Source organism: Leguminivora glycinivorella, chromosome 6 (assembly GCF_023078275.1).
Source record: "Leguminivora glycinivorella isolate SPB_JAAS2020 chromosome 6, LegGlyc_1.1, whole genome shotgun sequence".
Taxonomy (NCBI): domain Eukaryota; kingdom Metazoa; phylum Arthropoda; class Insecta; order Lepidoptera; family Tortricidae; genus Leguminivora; species Leguminivora glycinivorella.
Window position 1 is genome coordinate 15,108,083 of NC_062976.1, and position 15,875 is coordinate 15,123,957.

The 15,875-nt window shown below is 34.8% G+C and overlaps 1 protein-coding gene across 1 annotated transcript; it reads right to left on the minus strand.

The window, feature by feature from the left end:
* Positions 1-5,786: 5,786 nt before the first annotated feature.
* LOC125227308 (ras-related protein Rab-30) lies at positions 5,787-9,608 on the minus strand. The gene is made up of 3 exons (XM_048131592.1): positions 9,136-9,608; positions 8,805-9,049; positions 5,787-6,345 (listed from the first exon to the last, which is right to left on the minus strand). Exons 1-3 carry the CDS (start codon positions 9,313-9,315, stop codon positions 6,147-6,149), a joined length of 624 nt encoding a protein of 207 aa, XP_047987549.1. The 5' UTR covers positions 9,316-9,608; the 3' UTR covers positions 5,787-6,146.
* Positions 9,609-15,875: the final 6,267 nt, after the last annotated feature.

Genomic DNA, 15,875 nt, shown 5'->3' on the forward strand with positions numbered 1-15,875 from the left:
TCAGTATCCGTTTGAACTGTCAGTTTGTATACAGTCTTCATTTCATAATCTTAAAAAATCATATTATGAAATCAGATCGAGTGCATTGAAAATTCAGATTAATCGCAATCTGTCAGATCGATCTGAAAAAAAAAAACATAATTTTAAAAAAAGACGGACAGTTCGAATTGTATGGAAATCCGTGCACTAGATCTGATTTCATAAGGCAGGCCACAGACAGTGTAAAACCTGTCAGTTCAAACTGACAGATCTGTCAAATTGAACTGACAGGTTGCATACAAATCCAAATTCAGATAATGAATTTTTCAGACTGTCTGTGGCGTGCCTAAGACTGTCTGTTGCCGGCCTAAGGCGGAATCAAGCCGTATCACATCGAGTTCTCATACATTTTGAATGTGACTCGACGCGGCTCAATTCCGCCTCCGCTTTAATGGACGCGGTCTCATAAGAAATGCAGAAAACGAATTAACGTGGACGTAGTGGACGCCAGCAGGCTTTCGAGACGGTCAATTTAAGTGTTATGGCTTCTCGATGATTCCATTCCTCCACCTTCAATGTTTAGGATACATTTTTCTAATTTGCCGGTTTTTTTTACTGCCAAGATTTGGTTGACCGTCTATAAACAAAAAAAAATGTTTATAGTGAATTCATACTTTTTATTACTTAACGCTTTTATATCAGAAATGCACAGAACATTGAGAATATTTCAAATATTTAATTCATGCATTTAGGTTTTCCGAGCGGTTTAACTTTAAAAAATTAGGGACCTTTTCATAATCTCCGAAATTCTCCGATTGTATCTGATCTCCGTCAATTCTCCGCTAGAGGCTCAAATTCTCCGAAAATCGGAGAAAAATCTCCGAACTGGCAACACTGTGGCAGTGGCACTTTGCACTCTTCGCAGTGACGTGACAGTGACACTAGTGACTGAATACAGATAACAAACTTTTTTTTTCATTTTTTTTAAAGTATCGATTACAGGTTCATATCTGAAAATGGAATATTTTTTTCTCAAACATGCAATGAAATATTGTCTTTACGTTCCTTAAAATGGGCTGGGAAGTATCGCTTTTTGGGCGCAACAACTCGAGAGGACTGTAAAGGGATTTCATATTATTTTTTAGGCCTAGGCCTGCAAAGTAACTTTTTTTTATAAAATATTGTTCTTTAGAGCATTTTTTTATTATTTCATTGTATGTTTGAGAAAAGCACTATACATGCCTCGGCGTGAAAACGGATTTCCGGCCAAGTGGGTATATACGGCCGAGCGAGCGTGCGAGCGAGGCCGGATAGGGATACGACTCATTTTCCCGGCCTCTGATGTAATGTACTATTTTATGCAAAGCCTGTATTACAGCCTGGAAAGAGTGAAATTGAAAAGTGTCCGTCGTGTCGTCTCGTTTCCCTACACATATAAGAAAGGGACGGCACGACGATGTTGCCACTTTCTACTATATTTTTTTTGCCATGCTGTACATACATGGTGACAATGACAATACGCATACAAGGGCGGATCCAGGATCCAGCTTTGACTCGGAGAAGCGGAGGGAAAAGGGGGACATGGCTCTAGGGGTTCTAGGCTTAAGTGCGTTTTCACATTATCGGTTATCCGATCCGATATCGGATGTAGGACCGCCATCTTTGATTTTTGCCTTTGAAATCCTTCCGACATCCGTTATCGGATCGGAAAATGTGAAAACGCACTAAGGCTCAGGTGCGGGGGGTCATATCGTGATGATCCGACCCGGTCCCACACCTAGTGATTATTATAAAATAGAATTTCATAATTAGCATTTTTTATTTGTTATATGTTGTGTTGGCAAATATTATTATACGCTAACGCTATCGTGTTGATAATAATAAAACAATTCTGCATAAAAAATACAACTAATATAATATGTTACCCCTTATGTCAGACTTAATTACTTAATTAAATGTTACAACCAAGGATGATTTATACTCGTATGTATAGGATTGCCAAATTTCATACTAAGAATCGTACCTCAATTTTTAGCGCCACCTATTTTAAATACTACAATAACTCCACTGATGATGCCTACAAAATGTTTATTGACGTGATATCATGATATAAAAGAAGCATGTAATTTGTTGAAAAAATAAAAACACCCAAAAATATTTGGGGAAAATATGATTTTGGCAACTTCCAGGCTGCGAAACAGCGCCATCTAGTTTTAAGCCTAAAAGGCCCATACAATTTTAGGGGTACGCTTTTTAACCCCCGACGCAAAAACGACGGGGTGGTATAAGTTTGACGTGTCTGTCTGTCTGTGTGTGTGTCTGTCTGTGGCATCGTAGCTCCCGAACGGATGAACCGATTTCGATTTAGTTTTTTTTTTTGTTTGAAAGCTGAGTTAGTCGGGAGTGTTCTTAGCCATGTTTCATGAAAATCGGTCCACTATGTCGTGGTCGGGGGTTTTTTCAAAATTTTAATTTTGTGGTTAGGTTAGGTTATTTGGATGGGCTTTGTCTGTCCCGGTATTATACGTCCTTGGTTACAACACACAAGCATTACAAATATAGAGGGCACATGTTACAAACAGCATAGTAACGATTACAATATTGTAGGTATGTAGCACCATAACAAAATATTCTAGAAATTTGAAAAATTTGTATGCCCTCACATTTTTAAAAAATAATAAACATAATAAAAATTATTAAAGGTTTACTTTGGATATAGGTATTGTCAAATAAATTACATGTGGACAATTATGATGATTAGAGATATTAAAATTTGTTCACAGAGATACACACAATAATTTTTTTCAATGAATTTGAATATATATTTAATTGTGCTTGTGCACGGGAAAACGTCCCACTTTGTCGATATGGAGTTACGACTAGTTCCTAATACTACGGAACATAAGCTATCTTTTGGTGAAAAAATCATGTCTCTAGGTGCTATAGTTATTTAAAAAAAATTTACAAGTTTGCAAAAGCGAAAAACCGACAATTGAGAAAACGTTAATTTAAGTATGGGATGGTAAAAAACACACTTGTAGTGTGAAGTTATGCAGTGGTGGGTATCAAATTAATCGTCATACTTTAGGGATTTCGAATAAGTCTAAATCACGCATGTAATCATAGTATTTTTAATGTTACGGAGACTTAAACATAAAAACAGAACAAAAATATCTCAACGTGAATATGTCTATTTTTTCGAAATTTATAGCACAACATGCAGTTTTATCATTAAAGTTGTATTTATAAATGTAGAAATCATTCTATGGATGCCCTTAGTTAGACTGTATATTAAAAAGTGAATAAAAATATAATTGAAAATTATACTATTAAAAAAATACAAATGAATGCATAACAATTAAAAACATATGATTACTTAAAAACACACTGATCAAGCATAAAAAGTATGAAAACATCAAATATTAACTACTTTTTTATGCAAATAAAGTTTAGTGATTTTCTGTAGGGAGCGTCCCACTTTGTCGGTTTACTAAACGTTAGTGCTTGTTCAGTGAAGTGTGTGTGGTATATTAAACACATTTTATCTATGAGATAAAGGTTTGTTATTATTAACATAATAGTCATTGATACTAATGTCGTTTGTTTGATCTATTTTTACGGAATTTGAACTGAATATATTTTCGACTCAAGTTTAGTGACCCACTTTGTCGGTCTAGTGGTCCACAAGCTGAAAATTAAGTACAAGTATAAAATCAGCTTTTAAATCATAGCTGTCATGTTTTTCGAATTAGCATCCATGAAAATGTTTGCGATAATAATATATTTTTAATTAATAAGAGTTTAAAAGTCTATAATCTATAATAGGTATTAGGTATTAATTAATCATAAGTCATATCGAAATAGACGAAATATAACTTTTAAATAACTGTTTATTATTCATGAGATTTTGTGACCAGATTCTATGATAAAGTAAAGTGTTATTGTCGAGACAGTTTTTGGTTTTTTCCATAAAGGACTTCGCCAATAGTGTGTACGGCGCTAAAGACTAACGTGACTTGACTGTGATTCTTCTTCTTCTTGTCCTAAGCCTTATCCCATCATCTGGGGTCGGCTCTCCTTGACTGACTGACTTGACTGTGATATTTGCTTAAAAGAACTAAGTGTTTTCACTTTTGCGTTTTCTAATAATATCGCGAAGGTCTACAGGGGTCGTTCAGATAGGACGTAAGTAGATTTATTAAAATTATTTACCCCGTCCCCCTCTCCCTCCAACACCCTAGTCAGCAAAAGTAAGCATAGCTCTTACCCGATCCCCATGCTTATGTAAACATATTACGTAATCATCATCTAGACCCCTCCCCCCTACCTCCCATGTCATTAAAAATAAGCAAAGCAAACAAAATCCCCAAACCTCTATGCTTACGTAATACATGAACGACCCCACAGCTCAGCCCAGAGCCACTAGTATGTAATAAATTATATTTTTGACTGAAGGGATCCATAGAACTATTTCTGTCTTTTTAGCTTCAGAATACTTTTATATTCAAACTGCATACATGATTTTGACTAATTTGAAATCCTTAAAGTGTGGCGATTTATTTGATACCCATCACTCCATAACTTCAAAGTACAAGTGTGTTTTTGCCGTCCCAAAGTATAAAAGTTGTCGCTTTTTCACTATTGCAATATTTAAAATCATTAAAAAAAAACTATTGGACATACAGACATCAATCAATCTTTAAGCGTTATGGCTCCATCGATGTTGTCGATGATTCCGCCAACGTCAAGGTTTAAGAAGGCACGCGCTTTATGAAGACAATTGGCCGGTGAGCAATCAGCTGGGTAGATCAGATGAGGATCGAATGTAGATCTGCCTAAAACAGAACCAGGACAAAACACATACAGACATAATTCTTTCATCAAAAGATAGCTTAAGTTTTGTTATATTACAACTACCTACTCATTGAAAAAGTAAGAAGTTTTCCCTAAAACAGTCACAATAGTATGATATCCACGGTTTTTTATGTAACCGACAAAGTGGGACGGTCGGCACTCACTCAGCACTAAACTTTGAGGCCCTGAAAAGGTGCTTAAATTTGACATTTATGCACCGGCATCAAAATAATAACTTTATTAGAGTCTTATTAATCAGTTTCTATTGAAAACCGATTTTCGGTAGGTTTTGCCATATTTCACTAAACTGCCCGTAGCTCCGTAACTAGAACCGACAAAGTGGGACGTTTTACTAAACTCACTCACAATTATTAAATTACATGAACTAGTACTGAGTGAGCCATAAAATTGCGTTTGGAACTTCAAAAAGGTGCAGTTGTCCCATGGTGGCACTTGTAATGTAGCAACAGACAAACATAAAATTGTTATTCAAAAACTGGCTGTATATTATTAAACTAAACACTTTCATGATCATAAAATTAAAGCTTCTTTTATATACTAAGTATATTTTATAATGTCACAAAAAACCTACATGAATAAACAAAAAATGATTTTACGTCAAAACATCTTGTAAGTCACACAATGAAAACTAGTTTACATTTAGAGTAGGTATAGAACATTTAGTTTAGAGTAAATGACTACATAGTAAGATACATGTAGGCATAATAATAATTAGATAGTGGCAAAGCGAGCTTTTTCTCCTAGATCAAAGAGGATCGAGTATTATAGAGAGTTACTGTCGAAGTAAAATGTGTAATCACAGTGCATAGACTGCCATCTCTTGACACAGGCTTAAAACTTTTGAACCTCAGTTTTGACAATTTGGGCCATATTCTTATCTTGATATGTGTTAAAATGTCAAATATTAATATTAGCGCCATCTAGCTGAGCGTACCCCAAAGGTGTAATGCCATCTAGGCCACCATACCTTTTTCTGTATGGTACTGAGGTACGTTATTTTCTTAAAACTTTATCTGTCTATACGGAGTTGTCGGAGTTATATATGTCTTTGCCTAGATGTACTTTACCACTCTTACCAGTGTTTTAAAATGTATAGCCATTCCCAATTTAATTAGGCAAACATCAAACAATCATCACATTATACAGGATATAGATATACACATACAAAAAACATAGGATCTATCAATTTACATAGGAGAATGATTTTGAAATTTTGTAGATTCCCTTAACATTCGTAAACAATACTTATGAGTATATTAGTTCCAAGTAAATGTTTAAGCTTCAAAGCAGGTTCAGCAACTACAGCTAGGATCTTCAGGTGGCTCAGGGTTTGATATCTTAAAACTATCATGATCTAAAGTCTGCAACTCAATCCTGGATCTGTTTGATTCCACCAGCTGTAACGCAATGTCAGAAAACATTTCTTCAATGCCTTTGCCGTTCTTACATGATGTCTTGTATGTGGTGTTTATTAGATTGTGACATTGTTCACTGAAAAAGATACATTTTATATTTTATTTATCCGATGTATTAGAGTGGTCAAGGTAGTCCTACTCAATAATATCTGACCACACCCGTATTGTCAAGTTGTTTATATGTGTGTTAATATGTTATGAGCAATCATACTTTTGAATGATGAATGCTTAGAGATGGTAGATACAACACTGTTTCTTGGTTTAACATTGGACAAAAATCTACAATGGAGTCCTCATATAAAGAAACTAGCAAGCAAATTAAGTTCAGCCGCATACGCCGTTAGGAGAATCAGGCAACTGACTAATGTTGAGACAGCTCGCCTAGTGTATCATAGTTATTTTCACAGTGTAATGTCATACGGTATTCTGGTTTGGGGCAAAGCAGCTGACATACAGACTATCTTTGTATTACAAAAGAGAGCCATTCGTTCTATTTACAACTTAGGAACACGTGAATCAGTAAGAGAACTCTTCAAAGAAATTAATATCTTAACTGTAACTTCCCAATACATTTATGATAGTATAATTTATGTTTTAAGAATTTAGACTGTTTCACTAAGAATTCTGATATCCATAATTATAACACTAGAAACAAAAATAAGCTTGCCATAAAGAAGTTTCGTGTCCGTAAAGTACAGAAGTCATTTGTTGGGCAATGCATTCATTTTTATAATAAGTTACCTGACACTGCTTTGAGATTACCCCTCCCAGCTCTTAAGAACTACTTAAAAAAATCATTGATGTTAAAGGCTTATTACAGAGTCGAGGACTATTTGACAGACAAACATGCATGGCCCGAACCAGAAACTACAAAAAACGAATAGCAATTAAAATAATTGTATTATGTATAGAGGACACAGTTCAGATAAGAAAGCACATCAAATATTTTATATTTTATGTTGTGTAGGTAAATTACATATTTAATGATATTGAGATTCATATTATCTTTTTCTTCTATGACAATTTGATATGTTTTCTCTGAAGAAGAACGACGTATTATTAAGCAATAATATAATTTATTGAAATTGATTTCCTAGAGTACCTAGTCTGTTCATATTCTTTGATGAATACTTTTGCATGTTAAATTGTATGTTGTTATTTAATGCATGTTAATTATAAGATGTAATGTTTTGAAAAGAAGTTGCCCGCCGAGTTTCTTGCCGGTCCCATAGTGGATACCCCCCTCCCAACTGAGGGGGGACTGAAATCTTCTCGAGGCTGAGGCGTAGGGTTAGAGCCGGCGTAGCTTTATTTGACGTTCATATGCGCATTGTAATATGCCTACTTGAAAAATAAATATTTCATTTTCATTTCATTTCATTTTCATTTTCATAAAGGGTGTGCCAGGATAAGCTATATGATTCTGCCCCCGACAAATTTGGGCTTATAATTTTTATGGTTGGTGTGGCTCTACATCAGTAATTAATGTGCAAAATTTGAGCACCCCAAACTTTATAGTTTTTGTAAAAAAAAAAACGAAAAATCATTTTCCTTTGATAATTTTTTTTCTAGTAAACCGATTTTAGTATAATTTACATATGTTGTACATTGAGTCAAGATAGTTATATGACATAATAATATTCTCATTGTGTCATAGCAAAAAATAAAAAAAAGCTGATTCAACTTTTTTTTTAATTACTTACAGGTTAGAGACCGCTCTAGTTTTTTCGCCAATAGTACATCCACTAATAACCTACAACATATATTTTTTTCAAAATTTTATCTGTGGGAGAACATAGAGATATCTTTACATAAATTACTTTACATACATTTCCTAGACTCGCCTTAATATAACATAGTATGAAATGTGTGCAACCTCTTTAGAGAAACGTGCAGATTACATACCTACATAATACTGGCCACTTACATTTCGTCACATTAAATTAAAAAAAGTTTTAAAGTAAAAAATATAAAAAACAAAGTGTTTCTTACTACTCCTAACTCCTTTCGATTATAATATGTTAATAAAAAGCAACAATATGAGTTTTTTAATTAATTATTACCTGTAAGTAATTTAAAAAAAAAAGTTTAGTCAGCTTTTTTTTTATTTTTTGCTATGACACAATGAGAATATTATTATTTCATATAATTATCTTCACTCAATGTATAACATATGTAAATTATACTAAAATCGGTTAACTAGAAAAAAAGTTATCAAAGGAAAATGATTTTTGGTTTTTTTTTTTACAAAAACTATAAAGTTTGGGGTGCTCAAATTTTGCACATTAATTACTGGTGTAGAGCCACACCAACCATAAAATTTATAAGCCCAAATTCGTCGGGGGCAGAATCACTTAGCTTATCCTGGCACACCCTTTAATCATAAAAAATACTTGAACATACTTCTATTTTGTAAGCACTGTTTTACTAAAATGAAAGTTTCTATACAGATACGACCTTTGTACTAGTTTCATACTCATACTAACATAATCATAATAAATATTTAAAAAAATTTAGATTTGCTAATCAACATACCAGAATGTTTCTATGTCAGTATCAGTAACCTGTGGAGAAGTTCCTTCAAGATCAGACTTGTTTCCACACAAAAATATTTTGGCGTTTTCAGCATATGTCACAATATCCAGTAAGTGCTGACTCAAGACATGGAAAGATGAAGAATTGTCCAAGGAAAACACTAAGATGGCAGCTTCCGCAAATTTATAGTAGCTGGAGGTAACAGATGCAATTCTCTCCATGCCTCCAGTATCCCATAACTGTAACTGTAAAAAAAGTATGTACTTATGTAAAAAAAATGCATTTTACAAAAATAACTATAATTTAGTGTAGTGGTAGAGTTAGGACTGACCTTGATTTCTTTGTCTCCAACCTGATAAATCTTTTCAAAATGATCGAGTCCCAAAGTAGCTCTTCTGTCTGCATTGGGAACAAAGGTGTCATTGATAAATCGACGGAATATAGAACTTTTCCCAACACCATATTCTCCACATAATATTACTTTAAGAACTGGGGTTTTAACTACAGCCATCGTTGATCTTGCGTAAACAAGGTTACACAAAAACTGAATTGTATAATTAATTAAGACGATTAGACCGGATCATCTTCAATGATACATGAAATTTGTCGACACAGCGTATATTTTATTGACCATGTATGAACTTTTCTAGATCGAAATACAACGAATTCGTTAGATAATTATGGTTTACAATAGTGCATTTATAACAACATTTTATTTTATAGTTTACACTCAATAAATAAATAAACAATAATTTCATTCATTAATGAAAGAAGTAGATACTTGTCTTGAATTAACACAGAGTAGTAGAAATAATGAATGAATGTCAAAGTCAAAACAAAATTTGTCAAATGATGCCACAAAAATGATGCAAATACGTCAATGTTTTTTTGTAATTGCAGATGCGTATTCCACTATTTATTTGGACGTAGTAGTAAAATTAGTAAAATAATATTAAGCTTCTGTACCGTTATTTGAAGCCTATTTAATATATTGAGAGACAGCGATACTGCTTGTAGATGCGTAGCGGTTCACAGCAGGTACCTACAGCTGAAACACCTGTAAACAACTTGCAACTCCAGTTTTACGATTCAGGTTTCCCCTTCCACCAGGCGACCCGTGCCGTAGGGACGGCAACGATGTCACAGTATAAAGCAGTAATAACTCTTCTAACAAACTTCACTCCGCGCGGTGTGTCGAAAACTACTCTCCATATGCACCGAATACATGCAAAACTGGTAAGTATTGGGCTGGACAGTCGGGGCCGCGTTCGCGCGCTGTGTTGACGTGTTGAGTTCGGGAGAAAATGACGTCAGCACCGAAGACATATTTTCGTTACTGTAGTGTTTATGGGTGTATGGAGAACAGTTCTCAAAATGCGGAAATGTCAGAATGTTCTTTAGAATTCCTAGACACCCAGAAAAGTAAGTGGTTGTTATATTTTTGCAGTGTTAGGTACATTATTGCTTACGTAAATGGCGTAAAAGTGAGATTTAAAGCTAGAATGACACATTAAAATCAATAAGGATTTATCTGTAACGACATTTAGGTAGATGCTGCGATCTATCTAGCTCGAAAGTTTGGTACCTACTTAAATATTGTGCAAACATCTATTCAAACCTTTTATGTAAATACGATTTCGTCAGTATTTAAGAAACAAACACGTACTTGAATCTTTATTAGATAAAAAGGTAGAAAGAGCGTTGGTACTAGCATAGCGCCATACACAGTTACTACGAGTAGGACAGTAGCACAGGTACAACCCTGCGTGACCTTGCGCAGTAGTAACGACCGCGTCGCCGCTGCCGGAGATTAACTACTGATTTATCCTTATACTGTGACGATGTTTCATCATTGGCGTTCTGTTTGTCGGAACGTTCGGTTCACTACAAAAAATTTCTTAGAATTCCTTAATTCTTGGAATTTTTTGTAAGTTTAATCAAAAATATCGTTTTAGAAAACGGTTTTACCGTTCGTTTACTATTATAAATTAAATGTTTTAGAAGCTGAGCACCTGATCGATTCACTTTGAGCGCAGCGTGTCGCGTAAGTAAGCGATTTTTTATTTCTTTTTCAGTTATTTTTTTCAGTAAATCGATTCGTCTTAAGCACGGAACAGGTCAAGAAAGTAAAAATTGAAAAATGATCTCCTTGTCCTCTTTGAGACTAAAACAGTCCTAATTAAAGTCGTAATTGACGCGATTAGTGTTTGTTTTGCCTTGCGACCGAAGATGAGCCTGTGCTGTGACCTGATAATTTCCGTGCGTGCCCATTGTGGTAGGTACTGTGCTGCGGGATAAAATTCCTTTACAATCTCTTTAAATAGATTGATATTCTGTAACGGAATTCAGAAATAGATCAAAAGTCGAAAGTTAAAGCCTATAGCCGCCGGACTTGGCAAGGGCGTCAATAAATATTTATTGATTCTAAGTATCATGTTGGCTTTTATATCCGATCCCTGTGCGCCTTAAAATCGACTTTCCGCTCTAAAGAAAGGTAACTAACAAACCTATATCATTAGCGTCTTTGGGGAACATGTTTGTGTAATCCGAAAAATGTTCCGTAAATAAATATGGGCAATTTTAAATGCACAGTACGGCATCGTCAGGGATACCTCTGAAAAATGTAGTTTGGTAATGTTCTTATGCCTTAATCAAATCTAAGCCGCTTGCCAGTGGAAGTAAAGGATTACAAAGTGAAACTCAGGTATGTGGAGAGTTGTATTAATTACCAAATATAAGTTCCGGAAAAAGATAATTGAGAAAATCCGCATACGAGAGAGTCACTCTTTAATCCTTAACTATAATAATAGCGTTTAATAACGCAAGGCGAGCGTATTTGATTAATTTGATTACTTGGCTGCTGCGTAAGCAGAGTAAAAGGATGCATCATTGCACTAGTTTACTAAAAACTTCTTACCTGCGCAAGGTGTGAAGAAATTTACAACCAGTATGTTTTTATTTTGTGTATAGTCCGCTTAAGGATATTAAAGGCTAGTATAATAATTATTATTCTGTGGAAGCAGGCATTAGTGGAAAAAATATCAAGTGTTAAGACGGTGTAAAAGCACTAGTCTAACACAGTAGGCAGTGACCCTGTCTGCAGAGCCTATGGTTCTGGGTTCGAATCCCAGTATGGGAATATGTTTGTGTGATGCACACAAATAGCGGGACGTAGTTGAACGAAAGAGAGCCATCCTCTGAAAATAGCCTTTTATTTGAATGGCTTTTCCCTTTTTACGTTGAGATTATATTCAAATAATTATGTTTATATGAATTGGATCTTTTTCCTTTTACTACGTCCATTTTTTCCCGAGTTACGGTTGTGTTATTATGTATTTAAGTATACATATGTCTATAATAAGAGTAATATGTCGCCTTGCTACCATAGTACAAGCCTTCCTCAGTTTTTGGCAAAATAGATTCCCCAATGTCTATTTATTTTGGTACCGATAATAAATTTCCCGCTTATTAAGGCTTATGAGTATTACTATTTATCTAGATAAAAACCAGCCGTCTGCGCAAGACGTGCATCTTCCCATTTTCATAATTCCCGCCTGCGCAAGGTGTGTGAATAATATGATTGTTAAGACAGCTGAAAATTTTGCAGTCTGCGCAAGGCTTGCAATTTTCGTGACTCAATTTTCTGCCTGCGCAAGGCGATTAAATATTTTATTTAGCCTGCTGAAAACCTACCGCCTTCGCAAGGCGCGTGTTTACATATCCTGCGTCACAAGCAGATCAAGCAGATGTGGTATAATAGGTATAATACAATTAGCATGGTTCTAAAGCGGTTTTTGTCGGCCTACGCAAGGCGTTTTGAAACTTACGTGTGATGGAGGAAACAACACAATATGATAACGCCTCCTAAGCTTAGTACCAAGTGCTTACTTTGTTAATTACAAAGTCATTTTGACAGGGGTTATATATTTCTACTGCGGAATCACTTCCCAGTAATCATTAAATAGTCTTGAGAAGACTTGTCAAAGCGGACCCCAGGCCTTCACAGGCCGGGGCCGGGGCCAATGCCGGGATAACGCAAGGAGGATGATGTTGAGTCTGGTGAAGACTAAAAAGATTATCACAGTTATTGCTGGCGACTTGATAAACGTGGTTTCTTTTTTTTGTGGAAACTTTTTCCACTATATAGTTATCTACTACATATGTTATCTTTGTCGTTAACGACGTTTGAAACACCTAGCTCACGCTGACGCGGAGTGAGTTGACACGATAATATTCAAAATTAACCACGGTTTTATCAGCCTACTTATTTAGGTTTTAAAGTGGGATTTGTGGTCATTTAATCATTTAAGTAAACCTTTTGATAGTGTTGATGCATATCAAGGCCGCAGTATTCTTTGGTTCAGGATATTAACCGTTTCCCAAACATCTTAAATGGGTTATTTATTCTATTATTTTAATCAAATAGTTATCTAGCCCGCTGGCCGCTCCGGCGCCACATGAGGCCAATAATCTAAAGATCAGATTGCTTTGGACTGTTTTAGGTCATTAATTTGTTCAGTTAAGCCCACGTGGGCTGAACACATTTTAAGGAATTGGCTATGTGGATGAAATAGCAAACATTTTTGCATAGTTTTTCGCTATGTAAGAATGCAGTTGTGATATGTTATTACATATTTTGAGGCTCCAGGAACGACCTGAACCAATGTTACAAAGAACCATTACATTAAAATGTGTTCACATCCTCATAAAGTAGCACGGGGTGACTCGTCTACTCATTATTTAGTCCGAATGAAACAATACGTATTTAAATTATGAGTTTTAGGTTAAGATTACCGCCATAACACGTTTTTAAAAATAAAAGGGGGAAAAGGACACCTACGTAAGAAGTGATGAAATGTACGGGTTAATAAACCCAACTACAAACTTAAAACGCTGTCATATTACAGTTTTTAATCTGTTTTTTAAATAAAGTAACCTCTATGGTTAATAAATATATCACATTCATGGGGTATTCGGAAAACTATTTCTCATACCTAATCATTGTTTTTGGTAACAATATTTTGCAAGATAAGTACTTGATGTGGTTTCAAAATGATTTTAATACTCATATAAAGATGGACCGTCAAAACAATTTTAAAGCTATGCCGAATAAGCCCATGACCCATGGGGTTTTATGAGTGTCTCAAAATTTTGTTTGGACCTCAGATCTCGGAACTACAGATCTAGGTACCTTAACCTCAATATCATATTCTTCATTACAAAACCAGAAGGCTACGTCATGCCATATAATGGAATGATTATATATCTTTATGCTTCCAACGAAAATCACGGGTCTTACCCGCATACATACGTATCCTTAAGGAGAAAAATATTTGATTGTAACATCTTGCGCTTTCATAAGCTGGTTACCCAAAACGAAAAGGCATTTATATACGAAGAAAATTCTATCATCAGCATTGGCTTAACATGTGTACAAATTACAAATAAAACGCTTCGCACATGTGCGTCTAGCCGCCTAGGCGTTGTTAGCCTATGCCAATCCTTGGCTTAACAGAAAGTACATACATATTGGGTAAATAACTAACAAAAAAATATTAGGGAACTGGGAGAGAACTCTCCAGACAAAAAGTCTAAGGTTAAGTTGTAGCCTGTTAACCAAGGCAATTAAAAGTTGAACTGTTGTAGTACCACTACTACCAATTGCACAGGAGGTACTTTGTTTAGGACTGTATTCATACATGGATTCAATGACCTTAATACGTATACTCATAATGTATAACGAATGACTAAGTTATACTTATACAAAGCCTCAATAGTCTTGTTACTTGATATACTTACACTTCCTTCCTGGATGATAGATTCGTTTACCAAAAGAGTATCTTATGCTTAGGAGTTTTCAATGACGAAAAATTCACAAGTGTGCTTATGATAATAAGACTTTTTAGAATGATTAGATAATTTTTTTTTAGCACTTACCAAACGTGCCCAGATTATTATTTCCGTTAATAAAATTGGAACCACGTTACACATGGGTTCAGTATGGGTTATACCCAAGAGGCCAAGAATATTTCCGGCATACTAGAATGCTCGGGAAAATTACTAAAATTAGATTTCATAAAACGAATTAAGTACATCACGAAAGAACCATGATTGTCGGAACATTAGTTATACCATGGGTATTAAGGTTTTCAATAGCTGCGCACATTAGTGTTATACACTTTTAAAGTTGTAGCCGATTGAGCGAAATTTTTCTTCGCTACCAAATTTTGCCATGTCATAGCCATAAGGCAGTAATTATAATATTCACTGTCTATTATGTAATGCTGTAATTGCCGGAAATAAATAGTGACTATTTGGATAAGGCATTAATGAATGGATCAGTTCCTTAACTGTTTTCTATAATATCATATGTAATAATATCATGTCATGCAAATCAATATATCAATATAATGTACCTATGTCATGTCTATTATTCTATGATACTGAAAAGAGATAAACGAGTTGCGAGGAATTTGACACACAATCCAAAACTTTTTTTCGCTTATACCCTAAAAGTAATGATACTGCAATAACCCTACTTACTGGCAATTGCAGAGTCGGGGTCAAAACATTAAAAACATACTAAGTGTATTAAATTGAATATTATAATGAAATAAACGTAAACATAAGTCATGACCTGACCTTGTTAGGGGGATGAAATAAAAAAGTAACAGGTTTTTCATAATTTATTTTAATATCATTATGGGTATATACATAATAGGTATATACATAAAATTTAAAAATGTTTCAAACTTTCCTTACCGACGAATAATAAGTTACAATAGAAAAATAGGTCACTGTGCACTTATCAATTCAGTCACTGCAGCTGCTGTCAGCTGCAATTCACATTCCTCCATATAGGTACACAAGGTACCTATCTGATGTGTGAAGTGCACTTGAAGTTGTTATTTCCATTGGCGATTCAATTAATCACATTGGCGTTTCTTGACCACCAGGCGAATACAGACACGTCTCAATATATTAAATAGGCTTCAAATAACGGTACAGAAGCTTAATAGCAGCGTTTTACCTTACAATAAAACGCATATTAAGCGAAATACCTTATTTGAA

Excerpts from the sequence above, each read along its gene's own strand:
- LOC125227308 (XM_048131592.1), bottom strand. The coding sequence starts at position 9,315 with ATGGCTGTAGTTAAAACCCCAGTTCTTAAAGTAATATTATGTGGAGAA. Across the intron at positions 9,050-9,135 it reads TTGGAGACAAAGAAATCAAG|TTACAGTTATGGGATACTGG; the intron begins GTCAGTCCTAAC and ends CTTTTTTTACAG. Across the intron at positions 6,346-8,804 it reads ACTGACATAGAAACATTCTG|TGAACAATGTCACAATCTAA; the intron begins GTATGTTGATTA and ends TATCTTTTTCAG.